Consider the following 19,229-nt stretch of genomic DNA (forward strand, 5'->3'; position numbering starts at 1 on the left):
CTCAGTGTCACTAAATCGTTAGTGCTTTTGTTTAAGTTTCAGATTTACTAACTTGAAGATTCTTTTCAACGCAGAAATATAAGTTCTTCTGAGAAACTTACGTCACTGGAGCAGCGTCCGTCGCCCTTCGATTGAACGGCTCGGTGGATTAAGACCCGATTTTGTCGGACGCATGATGTTGACGAATGGGAATCAGCTTTGTTTAAATAGTAAAAACCCCAGGGTATTGAAGGCGGGCACAAAAGGGAATCTATAACAGATTAAAAACTTTCTTTTTCCCCTTTTTTTGTTCAAATGAGACTATTTTGTACGAAGCCTCCTTTGGCGAAGGGAAACTAATTTTGTACTAACGGTGGACCAGTAGTAGAAAGAGGAGTAAACTGTTAGGATGGTCTGGAGCAATATTAGATGACGGGATATCAACATTACATAATGGAATCTAGCTCATCTGGAGAAATAGGCGGGGTTCCCAACAGGGGAAATAAGTCTGTAAGATAGTTATTTGTCGATCAGATTTAGTCTGAAGAATTTATCGGGTTATTTGGAGTCACTGTTATACAGGAGGAAGATCTCCCCACCCCTAGGGGCAGAGAGGCGGGCCAAAAAATGGATGTAAGTCGGGGATATCATAAGGTGTTTTTTTTTTAATTGGCGAGCAAGAAATTGAAATATCATATTTATTACGTTTATTACGTAAATAACAATTACCATGACCACTAACGTATCCAGATGAGCGATATAAACTAGTCCTATGGGTCTCCTTAAAGTGGACTTGAATAGCTAGGGTGGAGGTTTTATCAGGCACATTTATTACCGGATAAATACGCCTATATGATATATATAAAGTGTATATGCTATTGCATATATTGTAGCTTTGGTTGTGATAGAGCTATCTCACTTAATTCCTTAACATTGTATAAGGCTTCAGTGCCTCAAATGCTTATTGTGTGGTATGATTGAACTAGTAGGAGGCATAAGGGCCCGATAATTTGTTATGATCTGGGTATTTGGACCGATCCCAGTGTGTATATAATATATATCAAAGTTTTTTTTAGAAGTATACATTAACATGTGGTAAAATGACATTCTTCTTAGTTGAGTATAGCTTACGTACTGTCATGATCAAATAACAACAGCAACAGTCTAAGGGAGACAACCACTGTACTTTTTGCAAAGTCTATATATTTGGAAAGAAGTAATTCTAACAGTGTGGACATGAAAAATATCAAATTTTCGAGACAATCCGTCCCTTTATCAAGACACAGATAATACAAATACAATCACATACTATATAACTAGTACTAGAAAATACAGTAACCAGTACTGTTTATATAGTATGTGATTGTATTTGTATTCACTTTGGATAAAATGTTAATATAACGTAAACAACTGCAAACAAACTATGTTATAAGAAAGCAAGAGTTATTCCCCCTGGTGGTATTTGTAATATTTAACCAGGAGCTATATCATTTAATATCACGAGAAATCATTGGAAAACAGAACTTTTGAAATTTAGCCTATTAACTTTGATGAAACCTAGGTCTGAGCTGATATAGCACCAAGCATGAAAACAGTTACATGTTAACCAACGAGGCCTACTCAAGTAGGTATCTAGGAGTTATGCCCCTTCCTCCGTCTCCGTTAAAAAGGATTTAGACATCAAACCCGGAACAATAGTATATATATGCGTTGCGCAATATTGAAATTTTTATCTAAATGTACATAAATTTGAATCATAATCCTCATTGGAAATATATATATACAGGACACATGTCTGACAGGATCTTCCTTGTTCTAATAGCTGGTTGAACCCGCTGTATTTAAATTAGAATTTAGTTAAATATGATAACGAGATGTTCAAAATGCATTAGATCAACAGTAGGCCCAACACATATGTTCTTTTCGAGTCAACATTGCACTCGACGTAACTGTTGTGGGTCTGTTCACGACTAAGACATGTGTTTTGGAATGATTTAATGGTTTAATGAAACACCACCGGGAAATGCAAGTGTTAAGTTCGCACGTCATCAAGGTGTGACAGGTGTATAGTTTACTGTTAATTCTGATAACTAATGACAGGTGTATAGTTAACTGTTAACTCTGATAACTAATGACAGGTGTATAGTTAACTGTTAACTCTGATAACTAATGACAGGTGTATAGTTAACTGTTAATTCTGATAACTAATGACAGGTATACAGTTAACTGCTAACTCTGATAACTATTGACAGGTGTATAGTTAACTGTTAACTCTGATAACTAATGACAGGTGTATAGTTAACTGTTAACTCTGATAACTAATGACAGGTATATAGTTAACTGTTAACTCTGATAACTAATGACATTTATATAGTTAACTGCTAACTCTGATAACTATTGACAGGTGTATAGTTAACTGTTAACTCTGATAACTAATGACAGGTGTATAGTTAACTGTTAATTCTGATAACTAACGACAGGTATATAGTTAACTGTTAACTCTGATAACTAACGACAGGTATATAGTTAACTGTTAACTCTGATAACTATTGACAGGTGTATAGTTAACTGTTAACTCTGATAACTAATGACAGGGACATGTATAGTTCACTGTTACACTCGTGAAACATATCAATATAAACCACACGGATGACACTGTTAGATATCCTCTATTTGAGAACAGGCCCACAAGCACATGCACAATGACTTGACACAAATTACAAAACTATAATAACAATGTGTAGATCGTACACTGGAAATTCGTGCCAAGTCCCTGTGAACACATGCACTAGATAGTGACGCCTTTTGGTTTGGTTACCACGGGGACAAGCTACCTGAATGGTGTTAAGATAGGATACAACAGAGACAGATTAACGGAAGTGTGTTTATATTGGCTACAACTGGGACAGGTTACCGGAAGTGTGTGTTTATATTTGCTACAACAGAGACAGGTTACCGGAAGTATGTGTTCAGATTTGTTACAACAGAGACAGGTTACTGGAAGTGTGTGTTCAGATTTGTTACAACAGAGACAGGTTACCGGAAGTGTGTGTTCAGATTTGTTACAACAAAGACAGGTTACGGAAGTGTGTGTTTAGATTTGTTACAACAGAGACAGGTTACCGGAAGTGTGTGTTCAGATTTGTTACAACAAAAACAGGTTACGGAAGTGTGTGTTTAGATTTGTTACAACAGAGACAGGTTACCGGAAGTGTGTGTTCAGATTTGTTACAACAGAGATAGGTTACCGGAAGTGTGTTTATATTGGTAACAACAGAGACAGGTTAGAGGAAGTCTGTGTTTAGATTGCTTACAACAGGAATAGGTTATCGGAAGAGTGTTTAGATTGAAAACAATATGTTTATCGTAACAGAAATGGCCAAATAATTCTCCAACATTGTTTCTTAAGGAATAATGGCAAAGTAACAAGAGACACCGACCGGGAGATTTCCGTTAAAGCAGCCAAATCGTGTTAGAAAGTGTCAGTAGTGACCGTCAAGATTACTGGAACGTACTGATCAATATCAGGCCTGTCCTAACAAATTTACTTCACACGACAGAAATCTGAATAACGTTATTATTTATCGGATTTTCCTGTTTGTCCACAAAAACAACGTGCGTATACTTATAACATCGACATTATACTATTACACAAAGAGAGAAATACTAACTTGCATATTGCTTTCCGGTCCCCAATGCTTCAGAGAATAATTTGAAATAAAATACTGTTTAAACTAAACTTAACCACAGCCAATGGTTTTCGAAGTTTAAGTGTTTTAAAGAAAAACTCAGAATGGCGTAAATACTAGTAGCTCGTTTTCAATTGAAATCATATTCTGACTTATTATCATCAAATCGATTTTTATTTCGTTCTTTTATTGCCCTATTCCAAGGAATTATTCCGGTTTCTGAGAACGACAGTCGTTCCCAGCATATGTTTCACTAAGACAGTTTAACGAACTGATGCAATGTGAGAATTACATTTCATTGTCTTATGATAAAAATGAAAGAAAGAAATGCGAAGCCATGCCAGAAGTCAATACCCGGTCGTGTTTGGAGTATAAAAAGGCAAAACAGTCATGCTTTAAAACCTGAAACCATGGATGGTACAAAGACCTACCAAGCTAATACCTGTAATGGTTAATATATAGAACTCCCGAGATACTTCAACGATTGGAATTACCAACATTGGTATATCGAACAGCCAAAGGAGACAGAGCTACACACAACATTGGTATATCGAACAGCCAGAGGAGACAGAGCTATACACAACATTGGTATATCGAACAGCCAAAGGAGACAGAGCTATACACAACATTGGTATATCGAACAGCCAGAGGAGACAGAGCTATACACAACATTGGTATATCGAACAGCCAGAGGAGACAGAGCTATACACAACATTGGTATATCGAACAGCCAGAGGAGACAGAGCTATACACAACATTGGTATATCGAACAGCCAGAGGAGACAGAGCTATACACAACTATGACAGACAGAGATGTTCCCGGGATGTCCACTTTCACACACCTAACAAGAACAACATCACTAGAGAACACAAACAGAAATTATATAAACAAAGAACGCGTCTGAATATCCGGAAATATTCATTACTCCACCGAATCGTGGATATATGGAACAGCCTGCCATCGGAGGTTGTAACGTCACAAACAGTCAGAGCATTTAAACATAGCTTTGACCGCCATTAGAAGAACCACAGGGAACTCGTCGAAGTCAGCTTAGAATTGTAATGGGTATCAAACTCTTACCGAAAAGATCAATACAAATAAAATATACATGATACTCTTATATACGTTCAAACATTTGTATTTTAACTACACGCTTTCAATTCACAATTCATTATATGCAACTGTGCAATTATCTGTAATAAACTCGCATAAATTATCAGAACTCATGTTAGCTATATTTTAACAAACTACATGTACTATTTAACTTTTACAATTGAGCTGATAGCGGAGGAAAATGTTTCAATTTCCTGCAGTCAGAATAAAATCTGTGTATCAAACCTAACTTTTGCTTAATGAATCCATATTCATTTATTGGTACATCATAATATGCCATTGAAAAACAACTAGAAGTGAATTTCCAGACAGTTTATAGCCATGCTAGATTTAGAATACACACAAAGGGATTACACAATAGCGTCAGGGATTTTCATATCTGTAAGTAAGTTGTACTTCCGGTTACATTTGCAGGCTTATTGCACTTCCGGTTCCTTGAGGATTACACACTACTGATAAGAGTATGTGACGTGCATTATAGCTATGATGTACGTAAAAACGCATGAATTCCTTGAGTGAAACCCTTCGCATCTCCTGAAGCTGAAGAATTTGTTTATAAAAACTTCCCTTATGGCATAGCTCGCCAGATGCACATCGTTTCCATACCTTATTTCAGATAGTGTTTAAACAAATATGAATTTAAAAAAAAAAAAAAAGGATTTTTTAATTACCACTGTGTTTTTTATGACACCGGATATAGGTACTCGCATGGCGAAAACACCACGTAGGGGACAAAGTTTTTTACTGTTTGGCTTCGACCTAAATATAATTTAAGTTAATCCGTCATATCAGGTGGCGTGATGTGTGTATTTATGGTTTTTATTTCAGTTTTTTTTTAAAAATAATTACTTAAATATGCTAGAAATAAGTAACAGCAAATAGTCAATGGTTACAGTGTACATAACTGTATAAATCGTCACAACAACGGAATTAGTTTTGTCCAATCGTGTCGACTCCATAGCAAATTCACCATGTTAATGCCCAGCCTGGTGATAGACAGCCGCTTCATTTATAACTACATGACTAACTCGGACACTGTACTTACAGAACTCCTGCTGCTGTTTGGTGTAGCCCTCGGTTTCCGACACCTGCTGCTTCCCGGAACTATCGTGGTGTTTACTATGGTGCCCATGCTTCTGTCCGAATATTTTGTGGATTATCTCCGCCATAGTTGACCACTACCATGGACGGACGTTCAGATTCTACCTGCAGAAAATAAAGACAAATGGTTTTCCGTTAAAATGTAGTCCTTCGTGCGTAACTCCACTTATCAGTTAATTACATACACGCAGCCACTCTGTTGCTATCATACGAATATTCTCATCTCGCAGATTACAGCTCGGCCGTGAAACCATTATATAGGCTGATCGAATTCCAAGCTTTTTACTACCAGTGGTCACCTTTTTATATCTCTTCGAGTACAGAGCGAGACAAAAAATACAATTCAAAATCACGTCTATCGCACGCGATGTCGCTTTGTGGACAGGAAACCAGTACGATTATCGGGCCAACGGTTTATATCATAAATCATCCCAAGCACCAGAATATTGAAGGGCTTTTTTCGTTATCTTGTTCACGCGCTGTTTGTCACGTGCGCGTTCATTACGTCACAGCAGCACGTGCATTCCCCTCGTGTCAATAGGTCAGCTTATACAAAAAGATGTAATACACGCTGGGAGAACCACTCTAGATCCCACAAGGGTTCCCACAAGTAGCTGACTTTTACGTAACGCGAAACAACATTATATTCTTTTCCTGCTCCTACATGAGTTGCTTTGTTCGAGGTATCATCTCATGGAAGTGTTACGGTTTGTACTCAAGAGGGGTTTGGTTGGGACGGAGGTTGTCTAAAACTTAAGGAATATCAGAAAGGGGTAAAAACAAATAAAAGATAATTGGCTGTGTGGTATACAGCCCCAAGAAAAAGGCACACATCGTACTGAGAATTCTACAGACGGATTTCCAGCTATAGTCGCTCCACGCGTTCTTCAGTAGAATACAGCAGGTCACTTCACTTTGAATTAATTTATGGATATGATGATGCCAACTAGCGAAACTGTTGCAACCGCCATTATAAGTCATTTCAAAATTATTGAAATAGCAGTAAATAAAACAAATAAAAAACGAAACCAATAACGATTTAACCAATCAATCAAAATATAAGATAAATGCCATTCGGAACAAATGCTATAAACGAATTTATTAGCAGTGTCCAAATGTGACGAGCCAACTGGCACCTAATCAATGATGCCAGCGGTTGATGAAGAGTAACCCGCCAAAGCTAAAATAATACAGCTAACTGCATGATCAAAGCTTTCATCAATCTCTTGGTAAACGTCACGATTCGGCTGGCTTCGGGACTAGTGGGTGATTTGATAGGTTGAACCGGAAGTGGGCCATAGCAGCAGAAATTCTGGTCAAGAGGCGAGTCAATATCGATCTAAAGCTAATGGACCGCATGATAGAGATATCGGAATCCACAATCATCAGACAAATACTGGCTATCTACATGTACGCGACAAACTTGTTAATGTGTTTATATTTAAACATAAAAACTCAAAACTTTTTTTTTCTCATTTTTTTTGTCCTCTAAAACTGGGCTGCTGTCTACATAATCCATAGAGTTAGCCCTCGATATACATGTACATTTCAATATTTGTATAGGACGGAACACTTGGGTTTGAAGGTGTAATTGACCAGCATCTTGATGACGCTTATCGGTTTCGTGGAATGTCACTGTGCTGTAGACAGTACGGTAAAAAGGTTGGGACAGTTTAAAGATGGCGGCGGATTCAGGGACTCGAAGGTTACCTATAGATATGCGATATATTTACAAAATTGGGTATTAAAGCAGACGAAACACTGTGTTTGTGGTTACATTTTACTTGATACGGAAACGAGTTTCTTCTTTTTGTCTCCATTGCGGGCGAGTCGCAGAGAAAGACATAGGTGCATGCGAATGATTGAGGACAAGTTAAAAGTATGAATTGGAAAAGTACACTATAGTAACAATAGCACCGCGCCATTGTAAAAGTAATGGTCAGCTTCTCCGACAGATACCTTGGGATCTATCAATCATCAATATTAACATCTCTCCCTTCTTCAGCTTAGTATATACGCAGTAAAAAAAGCTCAGCGGATTAATAAGCGCGGGAATCGGTACCATACTTATGACGTCGTCTACCTTTGAGGTTACCGGAACGTTAACTAAACGGCGCCGTTTTGAAAGGAATGATCAACGCAATTTTAGCATTTCCTCCTGTTACCCGATAATCCCTCCACAAAAAGCTAACGTCAACTTAGTACTTTGTCAAAAACTAAACTGAATATTGCGGAAATAAGTGCATATTTAACTTATCCATGAGGTTAGCTAACAACAGATGGCTGAAGCGTGCATTTCCAAGAGAACTATATATTAGCTTAGCAACCACGGCTGACGTACTTACCGACGTCGCAACACACATTGAATTTTATTTTCTTCGTACTGTATTTAAACGATTTGGTTGATGTAAATAAAAGGATTGTACCTCATTTTGAGGAGAAACTCGCAACTCGCATTTTGCAACTTGCAACTCGCACTTTGTAACTCGCAGTTTGTAACTCGCAACTCGCACTTTGTAACTCGCAGTTTGTAACTCGCAACTCGCACTTTGTAACTCGCAACTCGCACTTTGTAACTCGCAACTCGCACTTTGCAACTCGCACTTTGTAACTCGCAACTCGCACTTTGCATCTCGCAGTTTGTAACTCGCAACTCGCACTTTGTAACTCGCAACTCGCACTTTGCAACTCACAGTTTGTAACTCGCAACTCGCACTTTGTAACTCGCAACTGGAAGAAAAGAAACACTCTATTTTGACTGCGTATACGGTAGTATGCCCGAAGTTGGCAACGACCATATCCTATGGAGTTCTAACGCGCTACCATAGGAAATGTTCGTTGCCAACTGCAGGCATACTACCGTATACGCAGTCAAAATGAGGTACAATCCTTAATTACGTGTTATTGACAGACAGATTCAAATTTAGGTCATGTTATTATGTTTATACCATGTCTTAAGGCAAGAGTTGATTGAACTTAATATTTAGTAGCTAACTTGTCTATATGTTAACTTATAACATATCAAATAACATTATGAGCCTGTTTTACAGCATTATTCACAACCAACGTCGCTTTAATTTCCGATCACGATTTTTCGTAAGATTTAATACTCGATTTTGTAGAAATATCACATACTTTTGTTAATGGTCAAATATCGGTATTCTGCACCACTCGGATATCTTAAAATCAACTCTGTGTCCCCTTTAAAAAAGAAAGTAATCCAACATATTTGAAAGCTCACTTCGAGTCCCTAAATCCGCCGCCATCTTTGTATCGACAACTGTGTTTGTAGTTTGAAGTAAAAGAACGTAACTTAACAACAATAACCGTGACGTAAATAAATGGCATTTGTGTTATTTCGATGAATAATCGAGGCTAGTTTGTCATCGGTCTGTTCGTGTGCAGTGAAAGGACTAACCTTACATCTCGATTTCGTCACTCCAAGGCGATTTAAAAACTTATATCATTCTTTATGCAAGTCTTCGTCACGGGAATGTTTTCAAAGATGCTTGTATTCAGATTGTGAAACGCACTGCCAAACGTCATAAGGACCTTGACTTTAATGTGAACAAATGTGATTCAATAGTAAAACTGCGCCCATTTGACCGACTCATCATGACGACATATTATAGTATTCTGAGCCGGCTATCAAAGGATTTTAAATCCTGTACAATCTTTGTATCAACAGCTTCGTCAATAACAATAGCAAACTACTGAGTAACACATGAACGCCACAGGTCACGCGCTATAGGCCGTGGCTATTTTCCGAATGACACTGTCTGATACACAGTCCATGTCGCCCCATCCCTCCCCAAAAAGAGTGTAAGCTAATGTGTGTAAATGTTTACCTGTTTACTTCACGTTCTCTTGTTTATGTTTATTTTACCGAGTGCTCGGAGCAGTATGTAATCTGATAGAAATGTAATTACAAATAGAAAACCTCACTTCAGTCAGGGCTTCGCGTTTCTACAATTCCATTTAAATTTTAAAGAAAATAACATTTCCAATTAGTAGTCCTTTCTACTTGGACGATTGATGTTCGGTATCAAGATTGAAATTTTACGTTCATTTTAACGTGAATTCCTACAAACCATTTTATCACACATATCCAATTACAAGTAAAACTTTTTTATGGAATATTTCTACAGCATATGAGGTAATCCATTTCAGTCTGACATATTTGATAGGCAGGTAATTTAGATTGCACTTTAACATCACATTACAATAATTTAGATATACAATAATGATCCATTTCTCTCCCTGTATAGAAAAATATCAAAACTGCCGAAATGCAAATCAAGTAATTATATATAATGTATTGACAGTAGCGCTACTATAAACCTGAATAGTCAATACTTTAAAAAAGGTAGTGAACAATGTAACACATTCTTTGATAATTTTTTCTTTCCCGACTTTTTTTCTCTCTATCCGATTTACAAGTGCAGATTATACATAAGTAACAAGGCAATTAACCTGAGGGACCATCCAATAAAGACATGTTTAAATGGGAGCTAGGTATCGCACTCAGTGACGTGACAAGTGACGTATTCAAACCCGGGAAGCGTAAAACGATCGATTACGTTCTTGTTTCTCGGAGAGTCTCTAGCAAACAAGCAAATGTATTTTTGGACGAGGATCAACACAAAAAGACTGTTAATTTCATGCTTCCAATGGGGTCATCTAGATTTCCTATTGGGCCCTTATCTTAAACAAAAAGTTTCACCATAGACATTGCTTGGCTGAATTCGATCAAAATTCCTTCGTCTGTACAGAAGAAGAGGGTCTTTAAACATTTACACAACGAGTCTCCTTTAACCAATGATGTTTCTGACCAAGATTTGACAAAATCCCATTATCTAAAAATAATGATTTATAAACTGGTTTTACTTCCACTAGGCCTGATCATCACAGGAAAAACTTTCTTCAATTGTCCTGTTAACCTGGATACTACGTGTCACGTGACTGGCGCTTATTCTTGTCATATTGGTCATTGAGACGCTTAAGGGCATTCAGTACGAATTCATCTGAATCAATCACCAAGACTGTATGGGCACTGTTTCTATAGACAAACCACAATTTATTGGAGAACTATCAAATTGAAATACTACTAGCTACATTTTAAAATTAAAATAAGTTTACTTTATATATGTTTAACTTAGATCTAGGTATATGTAGACATACAAAATATTGACAGATTTTTCGATAATTATGCTAAACTTTCAATTCTTCTGATTTCAGCCAACATTGAACAACACTGTCTACTCTTTTATATAGAGAAACCCACTGAGGAATGCCGTGTTACCTGTATAAATTGTGTCAGTTTTACTTACCGAAATGTATGTTGTGTTCACACACAAGTAGCGACCAAAAGTCCACAAATATACACAAGACAACAGATGATGCAGTGTTCGGCGACTTCAGGTGAACTGAGGCTGAAATTGTCACAACGGAAAATTATTTCCAACAGCCACCTGGCTCTGGCCAGTCTATCAGCACTCGGATACTTGGCCGTCGGTTTGTGTTTCGGTGTAAATATTTACTGTCAGTTGTCCGCCATACAAGCTAATGTCACGTCCCGTGTTTATGACTAGAATAACCTCTAGCGTATCCTATCAGTTTAAGCTAGGATACACAACAGGTGAAGCTTTGACCTCTTATATAATCAAGAGTGTCTGGATGACGTGACAATGGCCACTGTCCACCTAATGTCCACTGGTGGTCGAGTGGTATTATCGCTAAACTGTCTGTAAAAGCTTTTAAATTGATATCTTCAAGTTTCAATTCACCTGTGTAAGAGTGTATTTATTATTGATGTTAAGCGGCCGAGTAAACACACCAGGTATACACAGATCAACAGAACGCTATTATAACTGGACATATCACGCTGACCATCTATAGGCTGACCACTCTGTCACTGGACAGTGCTCTGACCAGTCTAAGGTATATAGGTACATGTATTTACATGTGAGGTCATATTAGCATAAACAACAATGACGACAACGTCGACGACGTCATGCAACAACAATAACAACAACGTCAATGGCCGAATAACAATCGTTCCGATTTCATCTCGCCTATCTATCCAGTCGAAATGACTATAATTGTTGAGTAACACAAGTTCAGAGTAAACTGTATTGTCGATTTCTTCCCCAAACACCGCTATTTCTCCTCATACAAGTTATGCACATCAAGAGCAAAACCCTTGAGAACTTATAAATCATTTTGTCATGTCAAATATTGGAAAATAATTCGTAACAAATATCGATATTCCAATCTGATGGGTCTTTTTTGTTGGGTGTATCGTCTTTGCCCCTTGAACAGCCAGACTCATTTTGAAGCAGGGTCTCCTTGTAGTAGTTGGTGAATATCTCACTGAACAACAATCGGGAGGCCCGTTACATGCCATCCAGAGCACATTGGGTAAAGTGTCTTTGCCCAAGGACACAGCCACGGTAGCACAGACTGGTCCGTTTCTCAGCTTATATTCAGATGACCTTTGAACCAACCAATCGAAACTCCGCCACCTTTCACTAGGGTAGTTTGAACTGTGGTGCCCATAACAACAAAGCATGTATCGTTCCTGTGGCGCCCGTACCAACAAAGCATGTATCGTTCCTGTGGCGCCCGTACCAACAAAGCATGTATCGTTCCTGTGGCGCCCGTACCAACAAAGCATGTATCGTTCCTGTGGTGCCCGTACCGTATCGTTCCTGTGGCGCCCGTACCAACAAAGCATGTATCGTTCCTGTGGTGCCCGTACCGTGTCGTTCCTGTGGTGCCCGTACCGTATCGTTCCTGTGGTGCCCATACCGTGTCGTTTCTGTGGCGCCCGTACCAACAAAGCATGTATCGTTCCTGTGGCGCCCGTACCAACAAAGCATGTATCGTTCCGGTGGTGAACATACCGTATCGTTCCTGTGGCGCCCGTACCAACAAAGCATGTATCGTTCCTTTGGTGCCCATACCGTGTCGTTCCTGTGGTGCCCGTACCGTATTGTTCCTGTGGTACCCGTACCGTATCGTTCCTGTGGCGCCCGTACCAACAAAGCATGTATCGTTCCTGTGGTGCCCGTACCAACAAAGCATGTATCGTTCCTGTGGTGCCCGTACCGTATCGTTCCTGTGGTGCCCGTACCGTATCGTTCCTGTGATGCCCGTACCGTATCGTTCCTGTGGTGCCCATACCAACAAAGCATGTATCGTTCCTGTGGTGCCCGTACCGTATCGTTCCTGTGATGCCCGTACCGTATCGTTCCTGTGGTGCCCGTACCAACAAAGCATGTATCGTTCCTGTGGTGCCCGTACCGGATCGTTCCTGTGGTGCCCGTACCAACAAAGCATGTATCGTTCCTGTGGTGCCCGTACCGTATCGTTCCTGTGGCGCCCATACCAACAAAGCATGTATCGTTAAGTTGATATTGAATCCTAAATACATTACAAAATGGTAAACGACCCCGCATTGCCTCTTACTGAATAAACTGTACATCTCCCTTCGAAGCGGACCGAGATTAAGCTAAACCCGAAGGGGCTTGACACGTTCTTTGACACCGAACGAAAAAAGTAGCACCATGGTGTCTGACCCTAGAAAACTCATTAATGGCAGGAACAGTGTCTACCAAAATTCAAGACATGCTGTTCTAAAGTTTGATTCTGACCAAAAAGGAGTCGGATTCATTCCATCTATGGTTCCTTTTAAGAATATTGGTCAGCGACATTCCCGTAACCGATACGAAACATCGTACCATTTATAGTGGACAGACAGGTCAAACATAGAGGCTGTGTTGTTGACTATTCAGGGACCCACGAATTATCACCATGACAACAACAAATGGCGATGTTAACAGTTACAAATAGACCACTGCAAAGTAGGTGGATATATATATATATATTGATGAGTATGACAAGTTTGATTTTGTATGACAGAGTGCGGATAAAGCCGTGCTTATTAAGTGTACCGGTGACCCATGTATAACAATGTCTAGTTAGCATTTCGGGAGGCAACTTTCGCTTGTGGTAACACTAAAACTTTGTCTCGACATACATGTATGTTATGCTTGATTTAACTCGAAACGTTAGAGTGTTTACTGTAAAACGAGCCACGGAAAGAAAGAATTAACTTCATTTGTGGTCAAAATCGAACTTAAAAAATGTCTTGAATTTTGAAAGACGATGTTCCTGCCCCTGTCAATAATAAGTGACCAAGGGACGAAGGGACATTCTTGGTCAGAGGAACGTGTCACATTATGTGGCTGTAGGGAAACTATTGTCACATATCTTGCTGAAAGATAAGAATTGTTACAAAGACATTGAGACAAGATCGTTCATTTGAACAACTTGATAGCATCAGCAATACGGATCGAAGATGGTCAGCAAGTCATAAGAGTGCAGGACGTGGCAGGCGAATTAAAAAGATAACACACACGATTCATACAGCTCGCACGTTCCCTCAAAAGGTTCCCGAATCACGTGAATGTTACCATGGTAAACATGGCGGTGTTACATTACACACCTAGAACAGTGAATTATATTGCACGTTAACATCCGAGTTAAAAACTAAATCGGTTGTTCAGACTTTGATCTTATCAAAACAAAGATTAATATCCGAAAGTTCAACCCGGAATTGGCAATTTGACAACACTTTGTTGAGTGGGTTGCTGTTTGTGTGAATATTTGTCACGCATGTAAAATCTGAGAGCTGGTAACGTAATGATAAAATCGTCCAAAAGTGCAATTACGATTTGGTTATTTACACACAAGTAACTAAATTTGGTGAGATTAGGTGTCTAAGGAGACGTTTGTTAACGTAACATCGGTACCATGTGAAAATCGCTTTAATAAGCGATAGTACGATTTTCAACTATAGGTGTATTTACGATAGTGCAATTTTCACATTTGGCAGAGGACTGTTAATGCATACCTTAATCCGGACTTCAATAAACCGATCATTCTACTACTGGACGATATGAAAACTCGTACTCGTGTTGTTGTCTCTAAGAGGTTCGATAAGACAGAAATCGGAAATAAGGGCGAAGTATGGATCGAGCGACGTTGCTCTACATTTTGAATCGTTTGTCATAAGATATCCTTTTTTTCTTCTGTATACGTGGACATTGATAAATATGCTGGTTGTCCAGACAAATTGAACAGTTCAACGGGAAAAAACGTTTGGATTCCATAAATATTTCAACAATAATTTTTGGTGAAATTATTATCTTGACATTAAAACAGTCCGGCTAATGAAATACATGCGATGTCCCGGCCGGAAACAACATTGATTTTCAGCTTCCTGCTTCTGGTTTATCGGCGATGATTGTTTTTAACATAGCCTTGTTCGATTTCACTAGCTTCATAACTTCTTAGGTCAACTAATCTGTTGGTGATACATGCACAGACAACAAGAGTCTGGTTGAACGAGATATTGCTGAAAATAGGTTACATGTACGGTACACATGTTAAAGGAGAGTCTAACGCAAACAAAAACAGGGTGTACTCATTACTTCCATTTTTTAAAACACAAATTCGCTGTTTTATGACATCATCAAAGGAAGATGATGGCAGTAGCGGTTACAGTAGAAGACGACACAATCCTGACCTTTTGGGGGCTTTGGGGTGTGTTCGATTCGAGATTAATTTGTCATACATTCAGGGGTTTTCATTTCTAGGGGTGTTAGTAATTTGTTTACCAGCATATTGACCCATCGTAAACATACACATGACAAAGTTATGACTTCGGATTTTAACTCCCAAACATATAAATATGGCCACGAAAGAAACTGAGGATTTATAAGTCGAGCAGCATACTAATTCCCAGTGGGATACAGAAGGTTTGCTCTCCAGATATATCATCAGGAACATACAGAGCCTGCATTATATAGAACCCCGACAATACGTACCATAACGTTCGTGTCCTAATCGGCTCACACGGAAAAAATAAAGTAACATGATCACGGTCCAATTGTGTGCAAGTCTAAAAAAACACACGTGACGTTTGAGAGAGACCTTGATATTTCACAAAAGACGCGTCCTTCTTTTTATGAGTAATTAAATGTAAATATGTCACCAAACTGTCAGATCTCCCGTGTAGACAAATTATACCAACTATATACAAACACATGAACACTTGTTCGCTTGCATACATGTATACTTACCTGTTTATCTGATGTAAACTCCCAACAATGTACAGGTATGTGTGGATCTGTGTACACAACACCTGTCTATAAAGTGCAGTCTACCTGCCGCGGAATTAGGTGAACAGTGATTAAAATCGTAACCCCTTTTGTTGTCGTTATAATCTTGAGGTGCAATATTCCAGATTATATTCCAAATATGTGTACATTTTGACCTGGAGCTGTCGTCTGCTGCTGTGTACTGACTGTAGGCTATATTCCACGTGTACAGAGCCACTGGTCACTACAGGTGTTATATATTGGCCACAGTCATGTGATACTGGGCTGGACACAGTACAGCCAACTACAGCGGCTGGATGTAATATATCTATCAATGTGTGGTGAAATGGTCCCTACAGCTGCACTCGACAGTAAATAAGGTATTATATACGTCTTCGTCAGTTTGTCCAAATTACTGTTTGATTTTTTATACCCGAATATAGAAATACACGCACATACACGGCACATGATACTATTGTTAGTAGAATGTCAATATTTCTCTTATTTTCTCCAAATCAGTGACAGTGTGTATACTGTTCATGTTTTGGAAGCATACCTTGCAGGTATATTATGCAAACCACCCCATTGTCTCCGAGAGTAAATCGGTTATGCTTGTGAAAATCCTTATTTGCCTTCATAACGCCTACAATATCTGTGTAAATTGTTTTTGTTAATGCAATGGCAAAATAAGATGCAAAGTTTCATAAAGAAAAGGAAATATACGAACATATGGTGGTCCGCTTTGTCCGAGCTTGTATCTGTTCCGAATGTATTGTAGCCCACTCTATCTGTCTGAGCTTGTATCTGTTCCGAATGTATTGTAGCCCACTTTGTCTGTCTGAGCTTGTATCTGTTCCGAATGTAATGTAGTCCACTTTGTCTGAGCTTGTATCTGTTCCGAATGTATTGTAGTCCACTTTGTCTGAGCTTGTATCTGTTCCGAATGTATTGTAGTCCACTTTGTCTGAGCTTGTATCTGTTCCGAATGTATTGTAGTCCGCTTTGTCTGAGTTTGTATCTGTTCCGAATGTATTGTAGTCCACTTTGTCTGAGCTTGTATCTGTTCCGAATGTATTGTAGTCCGCTTTATCTGAGCTTGTATCAGTTCCGAATGTATTGTAGTCCGCTTTATCGGTCAGCACCAGGCAACTCGCAACCCATAGGTGGAGTACTAGTAATTAAGTGTCGGGACATCTTAACCAATCTGCCACCGCGGCCCCTCTCAGTCCGAGTTTCTCTCAAATTGAAGGAATTGCAGTCCGCTCTTTGAAAGGTTCTCTGAGTTACGAATTCAATGAAGTCAACTCAACATTGATTTTCCTGAGTTCCAAATTAATTCTTGTCCATGCAGCCTGAGTTTCCCTTAGTTCCGAATGGACTTCTCTGAATTCCGAACAAGTATCAGACGCTCCAATACGAGTTTTCCTGAATTCCAATCAGTCCGACTCCGCTATTTCGAGTTCCGAATGCATTGTGGTCCGCTATGTTTGAGCTCTGTAATGTGAAGCTAGATGGAGTAAAGGACTCCTCGTGGAACTCAGTAAAGGCACCAACCAGTCTAGGAGGAATATAACACGAAACATGCCGCTACTCACTTTAACAAGACAGACACCTTGTTGCACGACATACAATGTAATATTTCTAGTGGTATACTCACCAAGCCTTCCACTGAAAACAAGTTACCCAATGGCTCCAGTACGACAACAAGCTCTAGAACTACTACTAAAATGGTGTCATTATCGAATCTAACCTATGTTTGCGTTGTAGATTACAACTGGTATTTAGTTTTTTTTTGTATAATCATTGGCGAGTAATTTTTGGACCTGTATGTAACGATCGCACACGCTATGCATGCAAATTGGCCGATTATACATGTAGGTGTTAAATACATGTACCATTAATTACTAAAGAAACACAAAATTCCGATGATATTTATCGTTCGCGTTAGAGGCGATTAGTGGTGTATTAAATCTATACAAATATGACGTAATGATGGTCTACTTCTATAACGTATATAACCATCCCACACGGAGGGATTTTATAATTTAGATTTTTATGGGTGATCATATATCACTTAGTGATGTCTATATCTGTTATATATAAAGATATGTTGAGTAATTTCGATATCGATTACAAAATTACTCCACGCCGTAAAGGAGAGATATTTATATATAATCACACAGGAAATGTTACATGTTTACTAATTATAGTCTCATTTCTAACCGACAGCATCACAGCAGGAATTTGACGTCATGGATTGTATAATCAGTTTCGTCTATCTTGGTATTGTGCAAAATGAACAGGCCAATGCTGGTAAATATGTTCAGGGACGAATATACATCTATGGTCCCTGGTATTTTATACAACATTCCACTTATTTCTTCTTGAGTTACAAATCTATTTTTAGTTTCGGATGATGTATTGTACTGTATTCGTATGGTATCTATAACCGACGTGAATTAAACAACACCATGCCATATCAAGACAATTAAATCGCTTATATATTATAATTATAAATTCAAAGAATTTCTTCGTTACCGACAGCCTAATTAGGTAGATGGCACAGTCATTTTGATTTGTCCATTACTGACAGTGTTATCCGTTAGAGGGCACCATTACCAACAGTATGATCCGTTAGAGGGCACCATTACCAACAGTATGATCCGTTAGAGGGCACCATTACCAACAGTATGATCCGTTAGAGGGCACCATTACCAACAGTGTGATCCGTTAGAGGGCACCATTACCAACAGTGGGATCCGTTAGAGGGCACCATTACCAACAGTATGATCCGTTAGAGGGCACCATTACCAACAGTGTGATCAGTTAGAGGGCACCATTACCAACAGTGTGATCAGTTAGAGGGCACCATTACCAACAGTATGATCCGTTAGAGGGCACCATTACCAACAGTATGATCCGTTAGAGGGCACCATTACCAACAGTGTGATCAGTTAGAGGGCACCATTACCAACAGTGTGATCAGTTAGAGGGCACCATTACCAACAGTATGATCCGTTAGAGGGCACCATTACCAAGTGTGTGATCCGTTAGAGGGCACCATTACCAACAGTGGGATCCGCAGATAAATGTCCGTTAAGTAGACAGACAAACACATAATTACTTATATTGAAGCAGAGGTAAACATGACATAATTGGAACAGATATGGCATATACAAA

The 19,229-nt window shown here is 39.0% G+C and overlaps 1 protein-coding gene across 2 annotated transcripts in view; it reads right to left on the bottom strand.

Moving 5' to 3' along the window:
* Positions 1 to 19,229, bottom strand: part of LOC117325503 (cAMP-dependent protein kinase catalytic subunit alpha) — a 141,195-nt gene that overhangs the window by 71,281 nt on the left and 50,685 nt on the right. The window contains exons 1-2 of one of the 2 annotated variants that reach the window (XM_033881767.1): positions 11,214 to 11,531; positions 5,828 to 5,988 (exon numbers count right to left, since the gene is read on the bottom strand). In XM_033881767.1, coding sequence (XP_033737658.1) covers positions 5,828 to 5,951 — 124 coding nt within the window. In that variant the 5' untranslated portion in view covers positions 5,952 to 5,988; positions 11,214 to 11,531. Of the gene's footprint in view, positions 1 to 5,827; positions 5,989 to 11,213; positions 11,532 to 19,229 lie in introns of those variants that run through there. The other variant, XM_033881768.1, reaches the window with a different exon arrangement.

Source organism: Pecten maximus, chromosome 4, assembly GCF_902652985.1.
Source record: "Pecten maximus chromosome 4, xPecMax1.1, whole genome shotgun sequence".
Taxonomy (NCBI): domain Eukaryota; kingdom Metazoa; phylum Mollusca; class Bivalvia; order Pectinida; family Pectinidae; genus Pecten; species Pecten maximus.